The sequence below is a fragment of the Bombus impatiens genome, unplaced genomic scaffold (assembly GCF_000188095.3).
Source record: "Bombus impatiens unplaced genomic scaffold, BIMP_2.2 scf_0344, whole genome shotgun sequence".
NCBI classification, from domain to species: domain Eukaryota; kingdom Metazoa; phylum Arthropoda; class Insecta; order Hymenoptera; family Apidae; genus Bombus; species Bombus impatiens.
Window position 1 is genome coordinate 1,093,964 of NT_176763.1, and position 22,895 is coordinate 1,116,858.

General features: G+C 34.8%; 2 protein-coding genes across 6 annotated transcripts in view; one reads left to right on the forward strand and one right to left on the reverse strand.

The window, feature by feature from the left end:
• The first annotated feature begins 793 nt into the window (after nt 1-793).
• LOC105680772 (ES1 protein homolog, mitochondrial-like) lies at nt 794-2,914 on the forward strand. Its single transcript, XM_012385711.3, has 4 exons — nt 794-1,015; nt 1,194-1,483; nt 2,168-2,331; nt 2,564-2,914. Exons 1-4 carry the CDS (start codon nt 863-865, stop codon nt 2,773-2,775), a joined length of 819 nt encoding a protein of 272 aa, XP_012241134.2. The 5' UTR covers nt 794-862; the 3' UTR covers nt 2,776-2,914.
• Nucleotides 2,915-3,295: 381 nt separating this feature from the next.
• The window catches only part of LOC100745136, a 76,231-nt gene continuing 56,631 nt past the window's right edge, over nt 3,296-22,895 (reverse strand). For all 5 annotated transcript variants that reach the window (XM_003489562.4, XM_003489561.4, XM_033320760.1 and 2 more), the window contains 2 exons: nt 12,724-12,761; nt 3,296-6,610 (listed from right to left, as the gene is read on the reverse strand). In XM_003489562.4, coding sequence (XP_003489610.1) covers nt 5,660-6,610; nt 12,724-12,761 — 989 coding nt within the window. In that variant the 3' untranslated portion in view covers nt 3,296-5,659. The remainder of the gene's footprint in view (nt 6,611-12,723; nt 12,762-22,895) is intronic.

The window sequence follows — 22,895 nt, forward strand, 5'->3', positions numbered from 1 at the left end:
TTTTAATGAGTCAGAGAGAATTTATTATTACGTACACTGTTTTTCATGCCGTTGTTAAATCTCTACCGCTCCCCATAATGTGTTTCGTATTCATAGTCTGAGCGAAAATTGCTCCTAGAGCACAATAAAGGTTATACGGGCCATAAAGTAAGTTCAGCCTACCTTGCCGATGTTTATTTAAGCACAGGAGAGGCTTTGAATTTTCCCCTATCTCTTCCCTTTTCCCTTTGCTTCCACTCTATTATTCCATCCCATTCTTTCGCTGTTCTCCGATTTTCACTTTGGCTAGCGCAGCTTTCAACCAAATTGCACCACCATGAAACGAACTTATCGATCGAGCGCGTGTAATAGTTTGCACGAACTACATCGAGGGCTCTTCTTGTAATTCTGGGAAATTCTGCCCTCTACAGAAAGTACTTAGAACTTAAAATTCAAATCTATCAAAAACCGATGCCTGTACTATCAGAAAATAAAAAAATACTTTATAGGCAATAGCTCGTTGTAAAACATGTACAGAGGCTTATGTATAGTATTGGTTTGATATATGTTTAATAAAAAAGCATTTTGTTCTTGTTACCGATCGTAACTGTATGTTAATTATTTTTGCTTAATAAACAGAAAGATACGCATGGATCGGCGTCGATTCTAAATTTAAAGGAATAAATTTATAAAAAGAATTTTCTCTAATTTCCCTTCAAATCACGCCTAAATATTTCTTTTTGTATCGTCGCTTGAATAAAACAGACGAATATCGTAAATTAGTAAAATGGAGGAATTCGCTGTATAAAATTATTTGTCAAATGTAATTCTACATAAATAAAATTTTAACGTCATTTTATCTTGTACTCCACACTTTCATATTATGATACGTGCACGGATACTACCACTTTTACAAAATGAATATTCCATGTTTAGACCCGTTTTATCGTCCACTTTTCACACGTCACAAATTGTTAACAGAAAGTGTTGTAAAAGGGAGCAAGAGAAAAGTTGTGAACCTGTATCTGTAGCTGTTGTAAGTACATACATGTGTAAAATATTATAAAATATATATATTATATTAGATTAGATGTGTTACTTTTATACGTAATAGTTCTCAAAAATTAAAAGTTTCCGAAACGTTATATCGTTGAACTTCTCTGTTTGATTCCTGCAATATAATCCATGTTTGGTCTGAAATATTTTCGCCGCAGATTTTGTGCGGGTGCGGTTATCTAGATGGTACCGAAATTTCGGAAGCCATATCGTCGACGATACATATCTGCCAGAAAGATATGGTGCCACACTTTTACGCGCCGGATGTAGACATTTGCGAAACTGTCGATCATTTCACTAAACAACCAGATACAAACAGTCCATCCAGAAACGGACTAGTCGAAGCTGCCAGATTGGCTAGATCGAGCATTAAACCGCTATGCGAATGTGAAGCTTGCATGCACGGGGCACTCGTTCTCCCTGGAGGATTTGGTGCGGCAAAGACATTGTTGGTATTTGTATTTTATTTAAACATCGTTAGAGAATTAATTTCCGTGAAATTTTTATATTGATCCTTTTTGTTAAAACTAATCATGATTTGCTATATATAATCATTTTGATCTTTTATCTATATCAGTTTTTATTTCTTCACAGCTACAGTGGAAGTACACGAATGCAATTAATTTTAAGATTAAATAAAATTATTCCATTTTCATTTCTTATATATCATTCATTAACGTTCATGTATTATTCATGTTTTTCATAAATAAATATGAGAAAATTATATGTTACAAGATTTAATAGAATTGTGTTTTTCCCCTTGCTAAATACTTTCGATAATTAAAACGAATCTCGTAACATTTATAAATAAGATACGTAAAATTACTGTGTTCTGAAATAGCTTTTGTAATTATGCGGGTAATCATGCCATTCGTAAGATAACCATTCGTAAGATAATATGAATGCTATAAAATGAAAATTTATCGCTTTTGACCTTGCTTTCAATATAATCATAACCAGCTTTTTTCTTATTATCAGCGATAAATTCCACATGAAAGGATTTATAGTACTATGTTAATCTACATATAACGAAAAGAGACGATGATATGAAAAATGTATTAATAAAATGAATTTTTCTTTATTACTCTGTTTACCTGCTCCCTACTCACTTTATCGAATGCATTTGTTACAGGAGCAATTTCGCAGAAAAAGGCGCCGACTGTACGATACTCCCTGTTTTGGAAAAGCTTATCGAAGACTTTTACTGTGAGAAGAAACCAATTGCATCGATGTGCATTGCAAGCGTTCTTGTGGCGAGAGTATTAAAAGGTGTTAAAATTACTCTTGGAAAAGATTGTAAGTTATTAAAGAAAATACTTTTGTTCAATACTTTTATTTATAGATTTACCTTATTTAATTAGTTATTAGATTAGGATAGTTATCTTAAAGTATCCATCATATTATAATATATAACAATAAAACTTTTAGAAGATTATAACAAGTATAATTTTATACAAGGATGCATATTAGTCAAACCAAAAATTTATTATTACCAAAAATGTACATCGTTATATGATTTTAAATTTAGCACCAGCACAAGATTGGCCGTACGCCGATGCTATTAAGAAAGCAAAAGGCATGGGAGCCAGGATAGAAATGAAAAATGTGAAGGGAGTAACGAGATGTAAAAAATACAATGTCGTTAGTACACCAGCCTGGATGTATAAACGTGCGTCTTATTTAGATGTCCATAATGGTATAGGGAAATTAATTACTGCGTTGAAAAAATGCATGAATTGACAACGATGTCTCGATGTTCTATTCGATATCATATTAAGTTTTTAATCGCTTAAGTGAATTACAAATATCCCGATTATCGTGAAGTTTTATTTTTCTATCTCTTTTTAAGCGCATCGCTCGTGTGTAAATATTTATCAATTACTCGAAATATAGTGATTGTAAAGTACATTAATAAATTTTCAATTTATTAACTTTTCATGCAAAATCAGAATCACTTACTCATCGAGCAAAATTTCAATCGCATATCATAATAGTTAATTTCATTTGCTTAAAGCGATTTTCATACACATCCTAAGAAATCTTTTAAACATTTGTCCAAAAATTGGTTGTACAGTAGTAGAAAGTTTAAGCATTCTTGAATTTTTTCCATATTTTGAAAACCCTACTTTTTTGTACGTCTGTTCTGCAGATGAGATTAACTTTGTCTTATGGTATATCCAATACAATTTACTTACCTTGGGAACAGAGTGCCCGTGTTATAAATCGTAGGAAATGATCGTAGTAGGATTTCACATTCACGTAAGTTATGAAAAATATACTTTATTTCGATATCTCATCGTGTCCCTTTGCACCATATTAAAAACAGCATGAGACAGAGTATTCGATTTAATTATTATACCTACTTCATATACTTAAAATAATCAACAACAACTGTTATAACAATGCGCCGAAATCTACGGCGAATAATTCACTTGTAGGCTGTCCTCTTCATAATTCTTTCCTATTATGAAGCACAGGATGAATCTTCGCCGTGATTTTTCCCGAGAATCAGAGCAAATTTTTTTTTTAAACAAACCACCGATCTAACGATTGAAATGCATGATCTTCAATCGAATTAGAAAAGACATATCAAAGGGTGCTGTGAAGAAAAGTCGCTTACATGTAGATCTAAACAAAACTAGATGCTTTCATGAGAGAAATATTAGTTTAATTTATGAAAAAGGAATGAACAATTCTACGTTAAGCCGATAATAATTAATAGGTGAACAGTCTTTGTGAATTTAATAAATGCAGCGAGACACAGTCTGCGTGTAAAAAAAAGAAGAGGAGAGATACTTATCCACGATCGATCTTACTCGTTTAGAAACTACATAGCTAGACGCAGAAACGAGATCCGAACGAACAAATACATATTCATGGAATGAAGGCGCGAGTGTTAGTCCGGTTCTGCTTTAGCTAAAACACTAAAGAAAACACGAAGCAGAGAGCGATGGAATTTATTTACAAAAGGCCGCGATGCACGCAAATCAACGCTCTTGCAACAATTTTTCTTTTTTCTCCGCGTGATTCCGTTCTTGCGCTCGATGATAACGCGCGTGGCGCAGAATTTTCTGTTTTCACACTCGGTGTACTCGCACGTGATCGCGTGCGTCAACTGTACGCAGCGTATGAACGGAAATTATCGTTAGTGTGTACGAGCTACTCGTACCGGATCGAGGTTTACTCGAGCATAACGAAACTGCACGCGCAAGTGCATTCAATCAATTTAAAATGTGTCCGTGAATTGCCGATAAACGAGTTTGACACAATCGCAACTCGCCAACTTGAGATGACTACTTATACGCGCATACAAAAGTTCGGGGATTAATCGATCGACGATGAAAGCAATTTTGAATGATCGCACGTTTCAATACGTTTCTATGCGAATCTTAAACGAGATATTTCTTCAGTTCGATCTTCAAACTTTTCCATATTTTTTTTGTAAAAATTGATAAACTTTCGCGCGAAAAATGTGAATATACGTTTTTGAATAAATACATTTTCATGGTGGGATATAAAGAGATATATTACACCGAATTATTTCATTGAAATGACAACGTATGTGCTATAGTACGTTGCCAGGAAAAGCTTCAAAAACGGTTGATGAAGGAGCCGTATCTATTGAGAAAAAAGTTATCTTATAATGCCTGACTATACGTTGAATATTAATAGCGAGATGATAAAAATTAGGAGACATTGACAATTTGAATTCGTTGATATTTCTTAAATGAGGATCTACTAATTAATTAAATTAATGGAAAAATGTTATGTCTGATGCAAGTGTATAAAAAGTGTTGTTTTGTTGAAAATATCTCTGAGGATATACTGAGAGAACGTTATTTATGATTCGATGTGATCTCCACACACGAATAGGCTAGTTTCTTGAATTTGGATTTAGAGATAAAGATGAAATATTTTATTCCTTTTAAATTATTTTCTTCGTCCAACGATTAATCCGTCATTGCAGAACACGAATAGAAAACACTCCGATGTTCACTTGACAGCATATCGATGCTAACTTAAGAAATTTTCATATAATTTCAGTAAGCTCTAAGTTTCTACAGTATCATTAGTGGTTCGATTCGACGGTAACCTGTATTTTGGCGCTTTTAGTTTTCTCAGAATGTCTGAAACGTTGAATTACAAATCGAGAATGGTACACAAATAACAGCTTATCTCCCATAAACAATTTAAATAATTGCTCGAAACACGCAGGTTCCACGCAATCGTTACAATTGCAAAGGAGATTTTTCAATACGCCAAGGTGGAACGCATTTATGTTAATGCTGATAATCAAGAAAACGGAATACGCTTACGTAGGAATAAGATCTCTGTACGAACGTTCTTATTAATATAAAATCCAGTCTCAGGACGTATCGGAATTTACCTGGAAAAAATTTCAAAACGATCATATAGTTGCTTCGTAAACGTTCAGATAAACGCGAGGCAAGCGTCCCTTTGATCATTGTTCCTTTCATTTTCAGCACAAACTCCTCCGATACGTAGTAGGATGTGACAACACTTTTCAGACTTTGGTTCTGATCTCGTGGCCAGATTTCGCGTTTGGGAAAAGATCCCGAGGTTCGCGTCCGCACTACCATACAATTTGGATCCCGGCGTACGTTCAACTGAGCGCTAACAAAGGCTCAACGGTCATACGGGATCTTCTTGCCTTGTCCTCTTCGTATTGCTTCATCTTCATCAACTTCCTTTTCCCTTTGCTCTGCTTCTTCCTCGGTGCTTCTGTCGTGGTCGTTACCTCGGAACTACTTTGCCCTTCCTCTTCCAACATCCTCAGGGTCTCGATAATATTCCTAGGCTCTGTGATACGCCCAGCTGCGCTGCCGTTCTTATTTGCATAAACCACGGATAAATGAGAGAAACTGGACTTAGGAGGAGCCGTGATATCGGCGAAGTCTCGGAAATTCGCGAAGAAATCGCCGCCGCGAATCGGCTGAGGTTTCGGATTGCTGAAATAGTTTGCACGGCCACGATTTCCACCGTGGTAGTAAGGATTATACAGACTATCGTCCATCGTGTACTCGTCGTTTTCTTTCTCTTCGGGGTAGTAAGTGCCACCTCGAATCACTCCAAAGTTCCCTGACCCTAGAAGCGGATGATGAACGTCTTTCGCTGTTGCAGTCGCTGTTTGATAGCCACTGCGATCGCGTTGGAAGTACCCGAGGAATCTATTGGGTCTGTACCTTTGTTGCTCCGCGAAAGAAGCCCTGTGATTCGCAAACAACTCCGCAAACGAAGGGAAGAAGTTTTGACTATCGGTTTCCAAGCTTTTGTCTTCCGAGTCAGGTGCATCCGTTTGACTCGTTTCTTTGGTATTTTCCGCTTTCTGGTCCTTCGAGGTAGGCTTGTCGGTGGTAGAGCTTGGTAGTTCGTCTTTTTTCTCGGTCGCGTCTGATGGAACTTCGTCAGTTGTGTTTTTGTAAGTTTCGTCCTCTTGGTTTCCTTCTACCTTGTCGCCTTCGTCCGGCTCGGTACCGTCTGGCTCCATGTACATATCCGAGTCGTCACCGTCTTCGTATTCCTCGCCTGTTTCAGAGGCGGACGCTATGGAGTCCTGGAACATACAAACGAAATTTTCGAATGTTACAATCGCAAGCGAAATATTGTTTGTTCGAGCAGTAAGAGTCTGTAAAATTTACTAAATAGACTGAATATTTGTGGAATGTTTTATTTTGACGAGCGCAGCTAAAGAAATGAAACCTAAATTGGTCCTACTCAGTAAATATTAGAACGACCCTTATTTTGTATATTTTTATATATTATATGCATGTTTTTACATTTTTATATAATTCTAAATTTCCCATAAACTTGCACGATATTATTCCCCAAATAGTCATATTTATTACAGGAACATATACAAATGTTTTTATTTTAATGATCGACGAGATTGAGCAAACGAAGTTAAAAGTTTTAGTATTATTCGATACTAGAGAAAAAGAAAAATTATCATTTGTCGGTGCTATTATTACGGGACGAAGATACTGAAACAATATTCGCATAGGGCAAAATTTCGCCTATGACAGAATTAACGATAAATCTTAAGAATAAAAGTTAAAAAAAGAAGCTTCTAAACATGAAAAATAAGATCAATCAGACCAATTTTCAACAGGATATGTTTTCCTGGAAAAAGACGCGAGTAGTCGCGTGACGAAAGATTTATCGCATTCATTGTTCTGGAGATGAACTCTTGTTAAAAGGTATGCCAGGATGACGTATACCGAAGTTCCTTTCGCGGAGCTCATTGACCGATCGTATAAAAGGCGATGGTCTATCCTCGGCTAGGACAACACCACTGTGTCCTCGCCTTGACATTTAAGACATCTTCGTGCCGACGACCGGCTGCAAAACTAGTTAGCTGCTATCGTGCATATGACGTGGATACCAGCTGCGCCTATATATTTGTGCCGTTCAATATTACGCGTACTATACACTGTTATCTGGTAGAGGAACGTGCACGTGCGGACGCGAGCAATACTCACGCGTCGATGCTAATACGGACGATAGTCGTTGAAATCAGTTGCAACACACTGGTGACACGCCTAGTATTGTTACCAATATGTCAGGTCAACTTACTCACGTTATAACTGTATTCGCCTACTTTGTATTCGTCGAATGTTTCGATCCTAGAGTCGTTCCTATGGCTGTGCTTTTTTTAATCTATCTAATCCTAAGGGTAACGATCAATTCCTACTGGACGTTCGATTATCGGTTATTTACTGGGAGGTAAGCTATGCGTCTTACGATTGTATGGTAATTCGACGTTGTATACACGTGTATAACATAGCGAGTGAGTCTACGCGGTAATTTAAACGATAATAAATGGAAAACAGTAGATGCATGTGCTGGATGTGTCGTATAATTAAAATGCAATCTTTTTGCAGTTTTGATTGTCTCATATTTGTATGGAAATTTCATGCATCGATGAATGTGCCACGTGTAGAAATCTCTGTTTCACATGCATGTACACACGCCTGTTCGTATCACAATACGTATAGTTCTGACTATGTACGTGGATATTTGTGTATTATTTCACGTGCATTGGAAATACGAATTTTCAGGCTTTAGCTATCAACGTAACGAATTTCCAAATTCTAACAAGTTCTCGGGTTAGTGTTGGATAGTAATAATAAGTTTCAACATAGCAGTTGCGGAACCTCCAGTGAAATATTTAATGGCAGCTGCAACATCGATTGCTCTCGATGTTTTTCAATTGGTGAAAATACTGTTACGCCAAAAAGGAGTTGTTTGTTGCCACAGAATATAAATACTCCGATTTTTTATCTCTTTTTATTTCTAATCAGAAGTAATCGAAAATTGTATTGAAATTCGTTATTGATACTTTTAATGTGGAAGTTTAGACAGTATATATGCATATCAATAACATTTTACGGAACTTTAATTGTTAGATAGAGAGTTGCTAATTTAGAAACTACTCACAAGAAGCATCGTTATATAGTAGTTTATATGTATAATACATTTACAGCTACATATATACGTATTGTAAAATAACATATATACAGATACGATAACAACAATTAGCAGTAATTATGATATTTGGCCGTATTATTAGTTATTAATTTATTTGCGTGTCATTTAATTATTTATCATTAAAGATAATTAAATTTGGCTTGAACTAATGTGATGATTGAAGGTAGTCAAGCGGTTGCAAGTTAGCGTGTTGATGCAGTTACGTAGAAACAGTGATTGAAAAGCGTAAATACAATGATTAGAGAGTACGAAGAGTTGCTACAGCTGAGTAAATGTGTTGAAATAATATTTTAATTCCGTTACAAACAAATCTTTTCTTTCCCTTACAATTAATCTAATATCAAATGAAAGAAAATTCTATTCATAGTACGACAATTATTTGAATTAACAAATGCTTGCAAGTGTATTTGATTTCACGTCTTAAATGATAGATTTGTTTAAATAGACGTAATTTAATTTTCGCAGAGCTGAAATATAGGTATTTCATAATACGTTCATCGGACGATGAATTAACATTTTTCTGACACGATTTGCGCAGGGGATAATTGTATTTCCAACTTTTTTACTCTTTCATAATTTAAACGAGTTATTGAAAGTCAAATGTCACAATTTTTTAAATCGAACTTATTAAATATGAACAGTATGATTTGTGCATACGTGTTGACGATCCAATTGAAATTATACAGATTTAAGATAAGATATTTTAGTAAAATATAATACGTTCATTTTATTGTAAGATAATAATTTGCTTATATTCAAGGCAGTATCTTTTAAATCATGCTATATTAAATAATTAAATATTAATCAGAGAAACAAAAAATCAAATAAAATTGTCGATAAACCTTCTAACACAAATCCTTGCTACATTCTTATTATAAAGATCAGTTGGTTTAACATAATAATATAGCGCAATAAATTGTTTGTTCAATAAAATCTCTCCATTTGATGCCTCTATCTGAGGCATCCAATATTTCTCTTTTAACATATGTATATTATGACATCATTTTATTTCAACATGTAATGCACTAGATAAGCAATCATTCGTTATAAACGGTAATATTAAAAACGACAAATTTATTGCTCGCTACGATAGAACATATTTCCTCAGATACGATAAGGAAGTACATACTGTTACGTGTAAGAACATAAATAAAGTTACAAGATTTCAGATGGGTAGCGAACGAACAAAGTTATAAATCAATGAAGCACAGAACATTTTCCGGCAAACGGACGTTAACATATGCGCGCTGCTTTTTTACGAATGACCTCCGAGGTGAATATTGCATCAAGATTTGTAGACAACGAACACCTTTTGCCCTCGTAAATGAAAGTGATAGATGAGCTGTTATGTCGCGTAAGAAGAGATGATCACGATTCTGAATAAATACTTCTGACCGTGATCACGATGGAAGAAAATGTCGCGGTAAATTATTTAGATACGATCAACCGGCCATTCTAATTAACACAATCGTATTTTTCATTAACACGTTGAATACCGCGGTGAACACCGGTGACCTATATTTTGCGACTAAACTGAGATAAATTTTATGTAGTAAAAGATTTTTAACGATGTACGTAACTTCGGTGATATTGTCAGAGAAAAAGGTGCACAAATACAGTATGGTATTTGGCAAAAGTTAAATGTTATGCTGCGCTATATTTCATTTTATTGCGTTTGCTATGGTAAAATATATAAAATTTGTGTGGCAGGTAACGTATTAAAGAAGCGAGTTCTTTGTACGCTATTATCGTAGAACCTATTTATTTGGAACCAAAAGTAACATGGCAAAATGGAAACTTTTTATAGATACTTATAAAATAACTTGCTATTTCTATACACACACACATATATAACTATATATTTCTACATAAGATCTCCATCAAAGATAAAGTATTATTAATAGTAAAAAAATCCTAAGATTTCTGACCGCGAGTGTACATCCTGCACAACTTGGCACAGATATCTTCATTTTTGTTATATATTTTGACACGTTTATGTTGCATAAATATCCACGGTCTGATGATTACATTAAATGCGATAAACACTCAGCTCGAGTAAAACTTTACGTCACTATAGCCATTACTTTACACGAATCGAGGAAAAGGATATCGTAACGAATATTTTTCTGACGTTTTATCAAGAAAAAACGTGTAATAAGATCTAACGTATGAGAAGTATAATCAGCAAAGCGTTTTATATATCGTTTTTTAAAGAGAATTCACAAGAAGTATTTGCTATATATCTTTCTTGTTTTTATTTACAATTAAGCAGCGTAGAAAGGCAACGAAGTAACGCGAGTGAAAGGGTTGTTTGGCTGAAAGAGATCAAAATCATGACAAATCTCCCCTGTATCCTCAGCCAACGATCTTAGACACAGGACACCAGAAGATGGATTGTTGCATCGACTGACCGCAAAAGAAAGAAAAGGAGCTGTTATTAACACGCGATTACAGAACGCGAATTAATCTTGCGGCTCGTTCGTAACAGCAACACAACGCACCGATGATTATTATATTAAGTCAACGTTTGTATGCGGGGAATCCAATTAGCTGCAACGTCCTATCCTCCCTCTCCTCGGTATAAATTATATGTGTATTAAGGGCAATCAGTCTACCGAGCTGTAGGCTATAGGATAGATGATACAACGTGCGCTAGAGATACAATCGTAGCGTAAAGAAACATGGAAGCTTTATTGCACAGGTGCAACAGACGGGAAAGTATCGCACAAATCCTCTAGCGAAATCCGTTTCGACGCCTCAGCTGATCGTGGGATATCGACCTATGACGTTTCGGTCCCATTCCGGATCAAAATGATCGGCACGTTGCAATAATGATTGATTGAGTTCTGGTAAAGCTGGTCTTTTCGTTTCTAGAAATCAAGCTGACGTTTCGTATTATACTTATTTCTTATATTACTCACTCGACGATTCATTAAAATTCCATCATTTGCACTTTGATCTAAATACAAGAGCAAATATAGTATTTCACAAAATCTATTTATTTCACAGAATCTTTATTGCAGAGTGTACTTTCTTGTTGTAAAAAAAATCGACAGAATACGTAATATGTTGGAAAAAAATTTTCTTGACCGTTCCTCACAGAAACTTGTGAAGATAAATCATTTGCCTTTTAAAGAATGAAATATGAAGTTGAGAAAACAAAAGGTATATTCCCTATTTATCATCTGCGAATCTTTTCCAAATTCTATCTTCTATGAACATATTTGTTAACTATTTACAAAGATCTACGCCATTACATTTCACATATATCTGTGAACCTGTGAAAAATGTTTATTAAACTATTTTGGTCTAATGGTTTTCTAATGATAACAATTTTTCAGCTTGTAAAATATTTCATTCGGTGTGAACATTTCCTATAAGTGTGCATCAACGCGTCAAATTTATGAGTGCCAAGCATCAGTTTCACTTTTATTTTAGTTTGTTTGACAGGAAAGAGTTGCAAGACGATAATCTAAACGCATATTGGCACAGTTATATAAAGAGCTAATGAGTGCGTTTTTAATCGATGTCATTATCTCCTTTCGTAACGAGAGTGACTTTAAATACGCAATGTGCCAAAGAAGAGGTAGAGTGTTCACGATATCTTCTGATTTGATTCATTCGTGGTCGATCTACATAGTTTCTTACTTGTAATTCCAACTGAAAAATACGTCTCACGTAATATAGCAGACTCATAAATCTTGGTATTTATATCACGCAATACGTCAATAACGTAATATGAAATTTTTAATGCAATGCTGGAATATAGCGAATATAGCGTTTGATACGAAGCATGAATCATATTATTTTATTGCAAGACAAACGAAAGCGAGACAATGTACAAATCATTAACGATACTCTGTGCGATACACGATAATCTATTTCATTAAGTGTAATTTATTAAGAAACAAAATAGTTTCCTTTGCTGTTTCATTGATCGTTGGTTTATTGATATTATTTTAATGGAATATAAAAGCGTGAAATCATAATGAAACACGCTAACGCGAGTCATTTTACGCGAAATTGTTCAAACGGCAAGGGGCAATCGTATTTTATAAATTGACATGCAATAAATAATAAACGAGCATCGCAATCCATGAAATAAATCAAGTCGCTGACTTTCTACACGTTCTGTTAAAAAGATAAAAAACCTGTGTTTTCTTTCTAGCCTTTTCTTACCTCGTGTTCAATAGCGTCTGCAGGAACTGGCGCTCCATCTGAAACAAAGAATAAGTTCTTGTAAGATACAAAAAGCATTTATGATAGGGTAGTTAATTAAGAAATGTCGTCATTAAGATAGTATTTATTATACAGATATATGTATAATATATATATTATGAATATGCAATAGATTGCAGAAAATGTATGATGTATAGGTTCTCAGGTATCCTGAAGTTTCCGCGGTTTTTGCTATATATTCGACTTGTCTCATGTATATTTGAGGAATTATACAAACATGGTTGGATATATTCCATAGTGTATTTTTCTTTAAAATGGCGATCAGTTGCTCTTGTTTTATTCAGTAGATATTAGACATCAGCGATAAAAACGAAAAAACAGTACAAGCTAAGAAGCACAATCATAAATTGTATTAACTGGATATTCAAGTTTTGTTACATTTCCCACATTGCCTAATTTATTTCTAGCCGATATTCTCTCTTCCTGTTCGCTTGTTAATTTTAGAAAAAGCGTTATAGAAAAATAATTTAGGGAATAGAATTATATCGAATATTCCTTTCAGAATCTTTCCGACATTCAATCATCTATCTAAATTTTATTTGAATCAGTTAAACATAAAACGACAGGAAGGCTTACCATTATCGCTCGATCATACGCAAATCTGTTGATTAATCCGCTAATAGGCACGATCAGGAAATTACTCATCTAATAAGGGTTAAATTGAATACCGGAATGGCCGTTGATAAATGATCGTCCCCTCGCTGTTCAAGGCATACTGAGGCGCTCCTTGAAATTTTCAATCGAGTAACAACGAAGCTGCCTGAGAATGATAAATGCGACCGGTCCAACGATCTACATAAAGGCCGAAGACGATTATTACCAACACATTGCGACGCATTTTATACAATTTTCATGCCTAAAATTATGCTTGTAACAACAGTTTTTTCACACCTTATAAAATGTTTAAATCTGTCATAATCATAACGCGTTTGCGCGTAACATGCAAATTGCATTCTGGTTGTAGTGTACGCGCAATATGGTACTACAAGAATAAATTATGGCATAAAAATGAATAAAAATAAGAAGTTATTAAACGCGTAACAGCAACATTCCTATTTATTGAGACATCTATTAGCCCAGTAGTATATCGCGATACATTAACTGCGCCATTACCGCAGTGGTTAATTAGTGTTTCTAAGAAACATTTCAAAAATAGTCGTTTCTATGCCTATGTTATGTTACAAATAAAATCGAAAAGCACATTCTACCACTTTCTTCATTAGACAAATAATAAATTGCTATAGGTAAAGCTTCGAATGGGTCGGGTTAGAAAGGATTAATTAACGCAGACTGTCCGAGCGAGCAGCTACGACAGTTTTCTTTCATCGTTGTCAGGAGAGAAAGTCAATTACTGCGATGACAAGCCACAAACGTTTAGCGATGACGTAGTACGTCTCGGGAGATCTTCGTGGTACGTGTTCAAAGTTAAAACGCCCGAGCAGTTGCTCCCTTGGCTCAACCTGTCAAGTATAGTTTGAAAGACAAGGCGCTTGGATCACCTCGTACATTTCCTACTTACTTGTCGCTCTGCTTTACATTTTCGAACGCGAATGTCTCCGACGACGCTCACTATTCAAATCAACTTTAAAACAAACTATGCCTACATAGTCAGGCATAATAAACTCCTAATAAACTCCTAATTGATCAAATCCGTTGCATAAAAGAAGAAAGTGCCTCTTGCGACGATAAACGAACATTAATCGTCGTTTTTGTTTGTTACCGTGGTTACGTTAGAATGGAAATCGAGATGTTTAATCAAAGCTGAGTAAAACAAACTTACTTATTACAATATCGTTTTTTTATATACGAACGGACAATACATTACAACGAATTTTGGCAAACAAAAAAAGACGTGAAAGGCAAATAAGATGAAAAGGCATCTTAATTTATGCAACGGAATTATAATTGACAATAACATTGCCAATATCAATAATATAAATATAATAGATGACAAAATGTCTAAAACGAGAGTTGCGAATACCCACATACACAAGTACAAAAGTTAAACGTTCTCTTATTCGAAATATAGTGCATTAATTACGGTAGATGTATCAATGCAATACTGTAGCGCAAAACATTGTTACGATTTAAATAAAAAGTTCTCTTCGCGTTAATGCGAACAGCCCTGTTAAAATAAAGTTAATACATAGCAGACTGAAAAATATAATAAATTTATTACATTCTAAAACGAAACATCATTCACTGTACGACTCAGCATGACGCCACTTATTAATTAATTACATTTAATTGGCTTTTATCCTCTTTATTCGGATAAGTTATCATCATATTAACCGGATAGATATCATAACATTATTCAGAAAAAGATTTCTCAAATAAGGTTGTTAAATCACAGTGTGTTGGTAGTATTTCACCACACCAATTACAGCCACCGCAACGTAATGCGGCATCGGCCAGTAATTTGTTGGACCGATTCTGTGAAATTCTCGTAATTTATTGCAGTGCGTATCATTGATCGCAACGAAAGATGTATCACGATTCCTGCGTTTAGAAAGGCATACGCACCGCAAAGAATGTTCATATATCATTAAGTACACTGACAATTTTAAAGAATTATTCAAAATATCAACTTAGGACTGTTTACGATTAAATATACAGAAATTAATAATTTATAAAGTACTTTCCTAAATAATAATGAATTAAACAAAGAGAAATATTCTAAAATTATATTTATACGTGTATATATATGTACATATGTATAAATGTATATATATGTACATTTAGATGTGACATTCAGTTTTCCGTTGTGCTGACATTATTCCTTCGTATATCTTCCCATGCCCATACCATGGTACAGCTGTGAACTTTAAACATTTAACGTTGTTTCAGCGATACGTACAATAAAATTGCAGTGTTTCATAGTTAGTCAATAATAGGTATGCAATTTTACAGCTGATTAAATTGCTTCGTCAATGATTATCCTAGATATGAATTATTTATCTAGAACATGTCAATGCAAAATAGACTAGCCATCAATATTCATCTATGATTGAAAATTGTGAAAACTTCTACCAGAATATGTATATGTATATAGAACGTTCATAAGAACTTCCTAAGTATATCTTTACCTACGAAAGAAATTACATAAAGACAAGGAATTGTTCTTTTGCAATGTATGGGAAATGCATAAGGAAGGAAAGTTATAATCACTGTATTAATCATTGTTAGAAATTAATTACATTCATTCGCTTTCAAGCAAGGAATGTAGAACGTACCATCGATTTAGCATTCGTATTAGGCTGATAGGTACGAAACGCCGACTCTTAAAAATTTGAAATTGGCGATTCTGAATACCGTGCATTGAAGTTCCTTGTAAGCTATGTGGAAGTAGAAGAATCATCGGGATATTCGAATAAATCTTTTTTAACTTTAACTTTCCTACTACAACAAAATATTATAATTTCGATATATTCTACTAACAGAAACATTCTTTTATCAGGAATAAAAATAACTCTTAGTTTCCTAACGCATCAACATAGACGCAACGCTCATTCCACTTGAAACGTTAAAAGAAACGCAAGACTCATTCTACTGAAACGCCGAATGACGCGTATTCCATATTAATCGTACTTTATGTTACACGATGACATAGATACCGATCTTTTAACGCATCGATGTACACCTCCACTTTCTAAAGAACTGTTGCCAGCAACATCTTCACGAGGGAACAATCAACAAGAAGATGTCGAAAGATACGTAATGCCCGCACTGTATTCTTGGGTAATAACGTATGCCTGATGCGACACCGCTTTGCTATACATAGAATATTTCGCTTTCATCGCACGACAGTAGCGGTTATCGAACGCTGATCTGCCTCTTACGCGACCTCGTTCTTCAATGATACTTCTTGAAATCAGCAATAATGAGGATGATCCAGACGGGAATCTGTCCGCTCGTGCTGCGCTTTCAACAGTGTTCACGCCATTGTTTCAACTAAGAACCGGAGATGACGTGTTATTATTGTCTGTAGCTATCGCAATGAATAAAAGGCTGTGTCGTGTGCTTATAATAACTTAATAAGACAAATTGGCTGACCTGGAAACTCTCCTCTTTATTTTATATTCTCACGATCATTGATTAAAGAGGACACCGATTGAAACAGAATCCTCGCTTGGGATAAAAATATGAAAATTTATATTTGTCATTTGTACATATTTTATATTTTCAATGTGTACATACTTTTTGAAAGGAAAGTGCATGTTATTTATACGTAAAATATAAATTCAAATAATATGAACTATATTACTTTCTACAAATTCCATAAATTACTTAATACAGCTATTAAAATGTTTACGTACATTTACAATTATGTAACAGTCAAGAAATATTTTTCACTTGACACATTAGAATAATTATCTTGTAAAACAGTTTCTGAAATTATAAATATTATCCATAAATATTAACAGTATATACATAGTATATACATAATAAGTTTATATATAAGAACATAAGAGATTAATAGCGGAATAAATTTTATCAATTCCAACGAACAGTTTCTCAATCGAATTCAATTTATTTCCTTATTTTACAATTAAAAACGAAGTTTCTGTATTTTTGGTCGTAGGACTTGATCGTATATTGTCCAGTCTCTGTAGCAGCTGCAACGAAACTGCGCGCGTAAACGCACGTACACGATACGAATTGATTTGATGGACGAGCAATCAAAGTCGACAGAAAAAATTGTACGCTTACTCGCGGTGTACATCGAAGCGACAACATACCGTTTTCCGTTTCTAGATAACCGGGGCTGCTTTGAAATTGTAATACGCACGCGAACGACATAATCAAATCGCAAATCAGACCGGATTCTTATGACCGCGCGGCACACCACCGACGAGGAAGTGATTACCATCGTTCGAAATACGAACCTCTCTCGTTTCTTTTTTCGCCCTGGGTTGCAATGAGAAAGGACTCGGGATATTACGTACCCAGCTACGAAACCCAAGGAAAATTTGTACCTGAACGATTGGAATTGTGAATTGGGTGCTTCCTACTTTCAGTTCATTTTGAAAAAAAAAAAAAAAAAAAGGAAAAAAGATCGTTAAAAGCCAACGGCGTTCCCGTATTTGCCGCCTGCTGCCTGCCTAACGAGATCTTTGAGAGACCTTCCTGAGTGATATCTCAGCAATATTTTATCTGGCTGGTGAGCGGCGAAACGACCATACCCGCCCCCTTTAAAGTCGCCAACGAGCGATATTCATGTCACGGGATTAATTAATATATCTACTTGCAGTTAGCACATTAAGTAGAAGGCTATTTTTCGAATGAACGTTTCTCTGTATGGATTTGTAATTGGATGTAGTTCGATCGTAAAGTTTATTCAAAATTTTCTTTGCGCCAAGGTTTTCTTCTACCTGTTTATAGTTAATAATTGGTAATGAAAATACATCTTTCGATCTTTATTGCAAACGTGTTCGAAAACCGGCTTATCCATGGTGATGAGGCGATATTATTGAAGGAAGGTAGCTGATATGTAAATGTATGCTATAACTTATACATTTTCTCGTATACGTTTTATTGCATCGTTTGAATTTCTACAGTTAAATAAAACGCATTTGTAGTAAAAAGAAACATGTTTTACACGAAGTAAAACGAAAAATACAAAATAGATATAATTCTTATTTAATGTCAAAATGTCCTAATAATGAATGGTCAGCGATGATGGCTATTGTTAGAGGCTAAAAGTAAATATATTAAAATGATACTTTGAGAAAGGGATATATTATTGATAAAAGAGTAACCTCCTGACTTCAAAGATATAAGATTAGCATCATTTTCTGAGTTAACAATTTGTCTTTTGACGTTAAATTGACACGATGATTAATAACATGATAAATAATCGAATTTGCAATTTCTTTTATCGAAGACAAGAAAATAAAATTGTACATCAGGCACAAGATTATTCGTACCACCAACGAATAATAAAGCAACGTACCTACATATATGGTATACTGCTTTCTTACTTATCGCAAAAATTGACACGTTGCTCTCAATCAAAATCCCTCGCATAAGAAATGGAAATCATGATTTATTATATTCTTTCCCTGTGGTCTTCAAATCCAATCGTTATAATCATGTTCTTATGACCGACTTAGGAAATACGATTTTGCCGCAACAATTATGATTTCCTGCGCTCGAAGGTATGCTCTAACGATATGCGCGTAAATGTTTTATACAGTAGAATACAGGTTGCACTATAAAGTTGTATCTCCGACGTTGCATTGAATGGTGCCACAAAGAACGATCGAATATGCAATAAAGTACTTCCATAAAGGAATTGCTACGTATTCGCTGGAAACGTTGGTCCCATCAATAATCATTAATGAGACAAGCGCTTTATCGACCCTGTATTCCGAATCAACGATTTCGAAATGTAATTTAGTTGTGAACAGAGTCCCGTCTCGAGTGACGAATCTAACGTATTCCATGAACACTGCCAGGCGCGAGGCTACCTCGTTAATTCAAACTATCGTGATCTTCGAGCTTCGCGCAGTTGCTGCGGCGTCCCGAGTAGACGTCACCAACACGAGATGTGGGTAATTGAAAGTACATCGACGATAAAAGAGGCGCGTAACCGTTGTGATAATCTGCATTTATTCACCGAATCGTGGGCGCCGCATCGAGTTTAATTGAACGAGATTCCATTAATCTTCGCCTAAGTAACAGAGATCTTATTACTGTTACTATCTACCTTTGGTACTTCTTGTTTATTCGTAGCTACTATATCGAAAGTTCGTATGTTTAAATGTGTTCAAAGCATTGCGCTATTTGGTATGTTACGATTATGTATCGAAGTTACCGATACGTGTATGTATATCTTTTATGATGTTTGAATAGGAGAGCTATTTGAGATTTAATATTTCACGTCTCGCGGAACGTGTAACGCTCCTGATCGATATATTGCGTGAAATTAATAAACGATCGTAATAAATTCGCATATAGTCCGCAATAAGGTTACAATGTTTTTATTATAAACTTCCTTAACATTGAACACATGGATCTAAAATTTTTCATTTTCACGGTGATTAGACGATATACAGTGCAACTTCGTCTATCTGAACCTGTCGGACAGGAAACAGTTTATATATAATTGGAGTTCACAGAATAGAAGATCACGTTCAGAGAAATAAATTCAACCAGCAAAAATTCAATTAATCGGGCATTAACTAAAATTTCCTTTTAATATATAGAATTTTTTCATATTTGCGATTCTTCGGGTTTTGCAACGAACAAAGCATAGCATACTATTGATATATACTGATATACAGTAACTCGATTAAAACTCAAACGAATCAAACGAATACTATTAACGCGGCAAATTGGCAAATTCGAACTTCGTAGAAACGATATTTCCTAGAGTTCGGTTAGAACAATGGCAAGAAGAACCGCAGAAAGGAAGGCGCATCGATGCGCAACATTAACAGGCCGCGCACGGTATCATGGGAATCACTTGCCACGGAACGTGGGAGTTTGCAGGAGCCACACCTTGTTCGTCGAAGAATCGTATTGAAAAGGACGTTTCGTGAAAAGGCTAGGGAGGAAGAGAGGGGAAAGAGACAGGCGGAACAGGAGGGACGGAGAAAGAATCTCGTCCCTCGAAAATATTTCTCGAGAGTGAAAGCATCCGGCTCGGCCACGGCTCGACACACAGCATCTCGACACAGCACCTCCGGCCACGTATCGTCAGCGCGCAACACGAGGTAGCGATCGTCTCCTAGGGATCGTGACGACTTAAACTTTCGTTTAATTTATCATGGCGTGCGCGGGGGTCCAATCAAGAACTTTCTCTTGAAGGGAAAAATCCAGCCGATCGTACTTCGCCTCTTTCACTACTCGGCGTCTTCTCTCTGTATCTTTCATTGCTTTCATCCGGAAACAGCCGCGGAACGTTTCTACGACGTTATTAACGATACTCGTGGAAGCGGAAAACCTAATATGTACTTTTTCGACAAGTAAACATGATACCTAGTGACGTAAAGTCTTACGAAGTAAATGCTAAAGACGATTTGTAATACTACAAGCTTTATGTTGATATGTATCACTTTAGTAGATTATTATTTAACGAATTATTCGATACATCCTTAGGATTGAATAGTTGAATAGATCAAATAGAATTTACTTCAGAACCCTGATTTACTAAAACACTTCCAGATATAATATTATAAGGTAAATGAAAACATCTGTATTTATTCCGGGTATTCTACTTAACTCATGACAGTAAAAAGTTAAATAAACCATAAATATGCTAAGTTCATAAAAAATCTGATGTTTATGCGTAAACCATATACGCATAGCTTACAACTGTTGTATGTTAATAACAGCTGCAAGTAAAGTAATTTATATAATACTATTTACCGTGAAATCATCAGTTATTCTTTAGTACAGCAAAACGTAGCCCTGCAGATACAGTTTTGTTCCTTGTTCAATGATTTATGATAACCAACATGGATTATATTTTGTATACGTCCGCATAAACAAGCAACGACAATTTGATTGGAAACAGGAAACATGTAGATAAAACTAATCGTTTGTTTTCGATTTAGTAATAGCCAGATACTTTCGATACGATAATAAATTTAATTTTCTCTCTTACATACGTAGTTTACTGGTTATTATGCAGAATGCTACGTGTATTAAATAAATAAAATTTATGTTTCTGCACTAGCTACAATAAATGCTTTAATAGATTAAAACACAATCAGAATCTCTCAAACATCGTTGTATCTGAATATTAATAAATGTTACTGTATCTACCGCAAATTAATAGACAGATGCACAATATTCGAATCATGCACCCGTAATAAACAAGAAGTGCATGCATCAGTTTTTGATTACCTAGCAACTTTCTCGGTACACTCAAATTTAAAATCTGATAAATCGAGCAGATTACATCTACGTTCATGCCCTCATAATTCTTCAAACATCGCCGGTTATCTACGATCAGATGCACCCGGCTTCCGTATCCTTATATGGAAAACAGATCACGATCGATAGGTTGGATAAACGACTTGCAAGGGCTCGCAATCAAGATTTGCCGGTTTCGCAAATTGATTTACAAATAGATTAATAGAACTCCAAATTGCGGAAGCGACTTGTCACATAAGAAACACTTTAATTTCAGTTTTAGAGTTAATATAGCAAACTTTTCGATTGGTACTTTCGACTCTTACAAATAATATAATAATATAATATAATAAAGAATATATGGAAGTGCGGAGTTAATAGTATTTCTATTGCGGACATTTGATTATAGATATTTAATTATTCTAATTGCTATCATAATATAATTTTTGCGATTTTCAAATATTCTACAGTTTTTATTTTATCTTAAATTTAATACAAAGATATCTAACACGATTTAACTATTCTACTACATCTTCAAATATTTTTCTCAAAATAATATTTATGATTTTCACGTATTCTCCATATTCTATTTTATTTCAAACTTAAAAAAACAAAGGATTATAGTATTTTATTATAATAGGTGGATAACTTTCTTTGTTAAGGTAATAGATATAAAATGTCCAATAGATGTATCTTTATATGTATACGCACTTGTAAACAACAAGAAACATTGATGACGATGAACACTGAATGTGATGTTACATAGCTATGTTATGAAGGAATCATCAATTTTAAATATGTATAACATAGACTAATTAGTCGCATTAAAAAGATAGGCGTTACATATAGGCGTTCGTATAGGTGTTAATTCGACTTAAATCGCATATTTAAAACTTCTATCGTCGATGCATATTAGACTATAATATCTTTGAATACTGATGAAGTTGAAAAACTCGTTTCTCGCACACACGGTTGTTTAAGATTCGTGTGAAGTCGTGTTGCTCGTATATTTTATTTAATAATGCAGAATCATATACAAAGCTTGCACAGAAGTGGATCAATTACAAGATGAAACTAACACGAAATCGATTGTAGTGTATCGTGTTCGGTGATGTTTCACTTGCTCTCTTTGTCGTTGAGGGAGATTGGCCTTGGCATTACCAGAGTTAATTCCTAGTACTTTCAGTATCAATTGCTCTTATTCCATGTCACTTTCACCATCAGAATTATAAACAAGTTTATTTCATCGT

Excerpts from the sequence above, each read along its gene's own strand:
- LOC105680772 (XM_012385711.3), top strand. The coding sequence starts at position 863 with ATGATACGTGCACGGATACTACCACTTTTACAAAATGAATATTCCATG. Across the intron at positions 1,016-1,193 it reads AACCTGTATCTGTAGCTGTT|ATTTTGTGCGGGTGCGGTTA; the intron begins GTAAGTACATAC and ends TTTTCGCCGCAG. Across the intron at positions 2,332-2,563 it reads AATTACTCTTGGAAAAGATT|CACCAGCACAAGATTGGCCG; the intron begins GTAAGTTATTAA and ends TTTTAAATTTAG.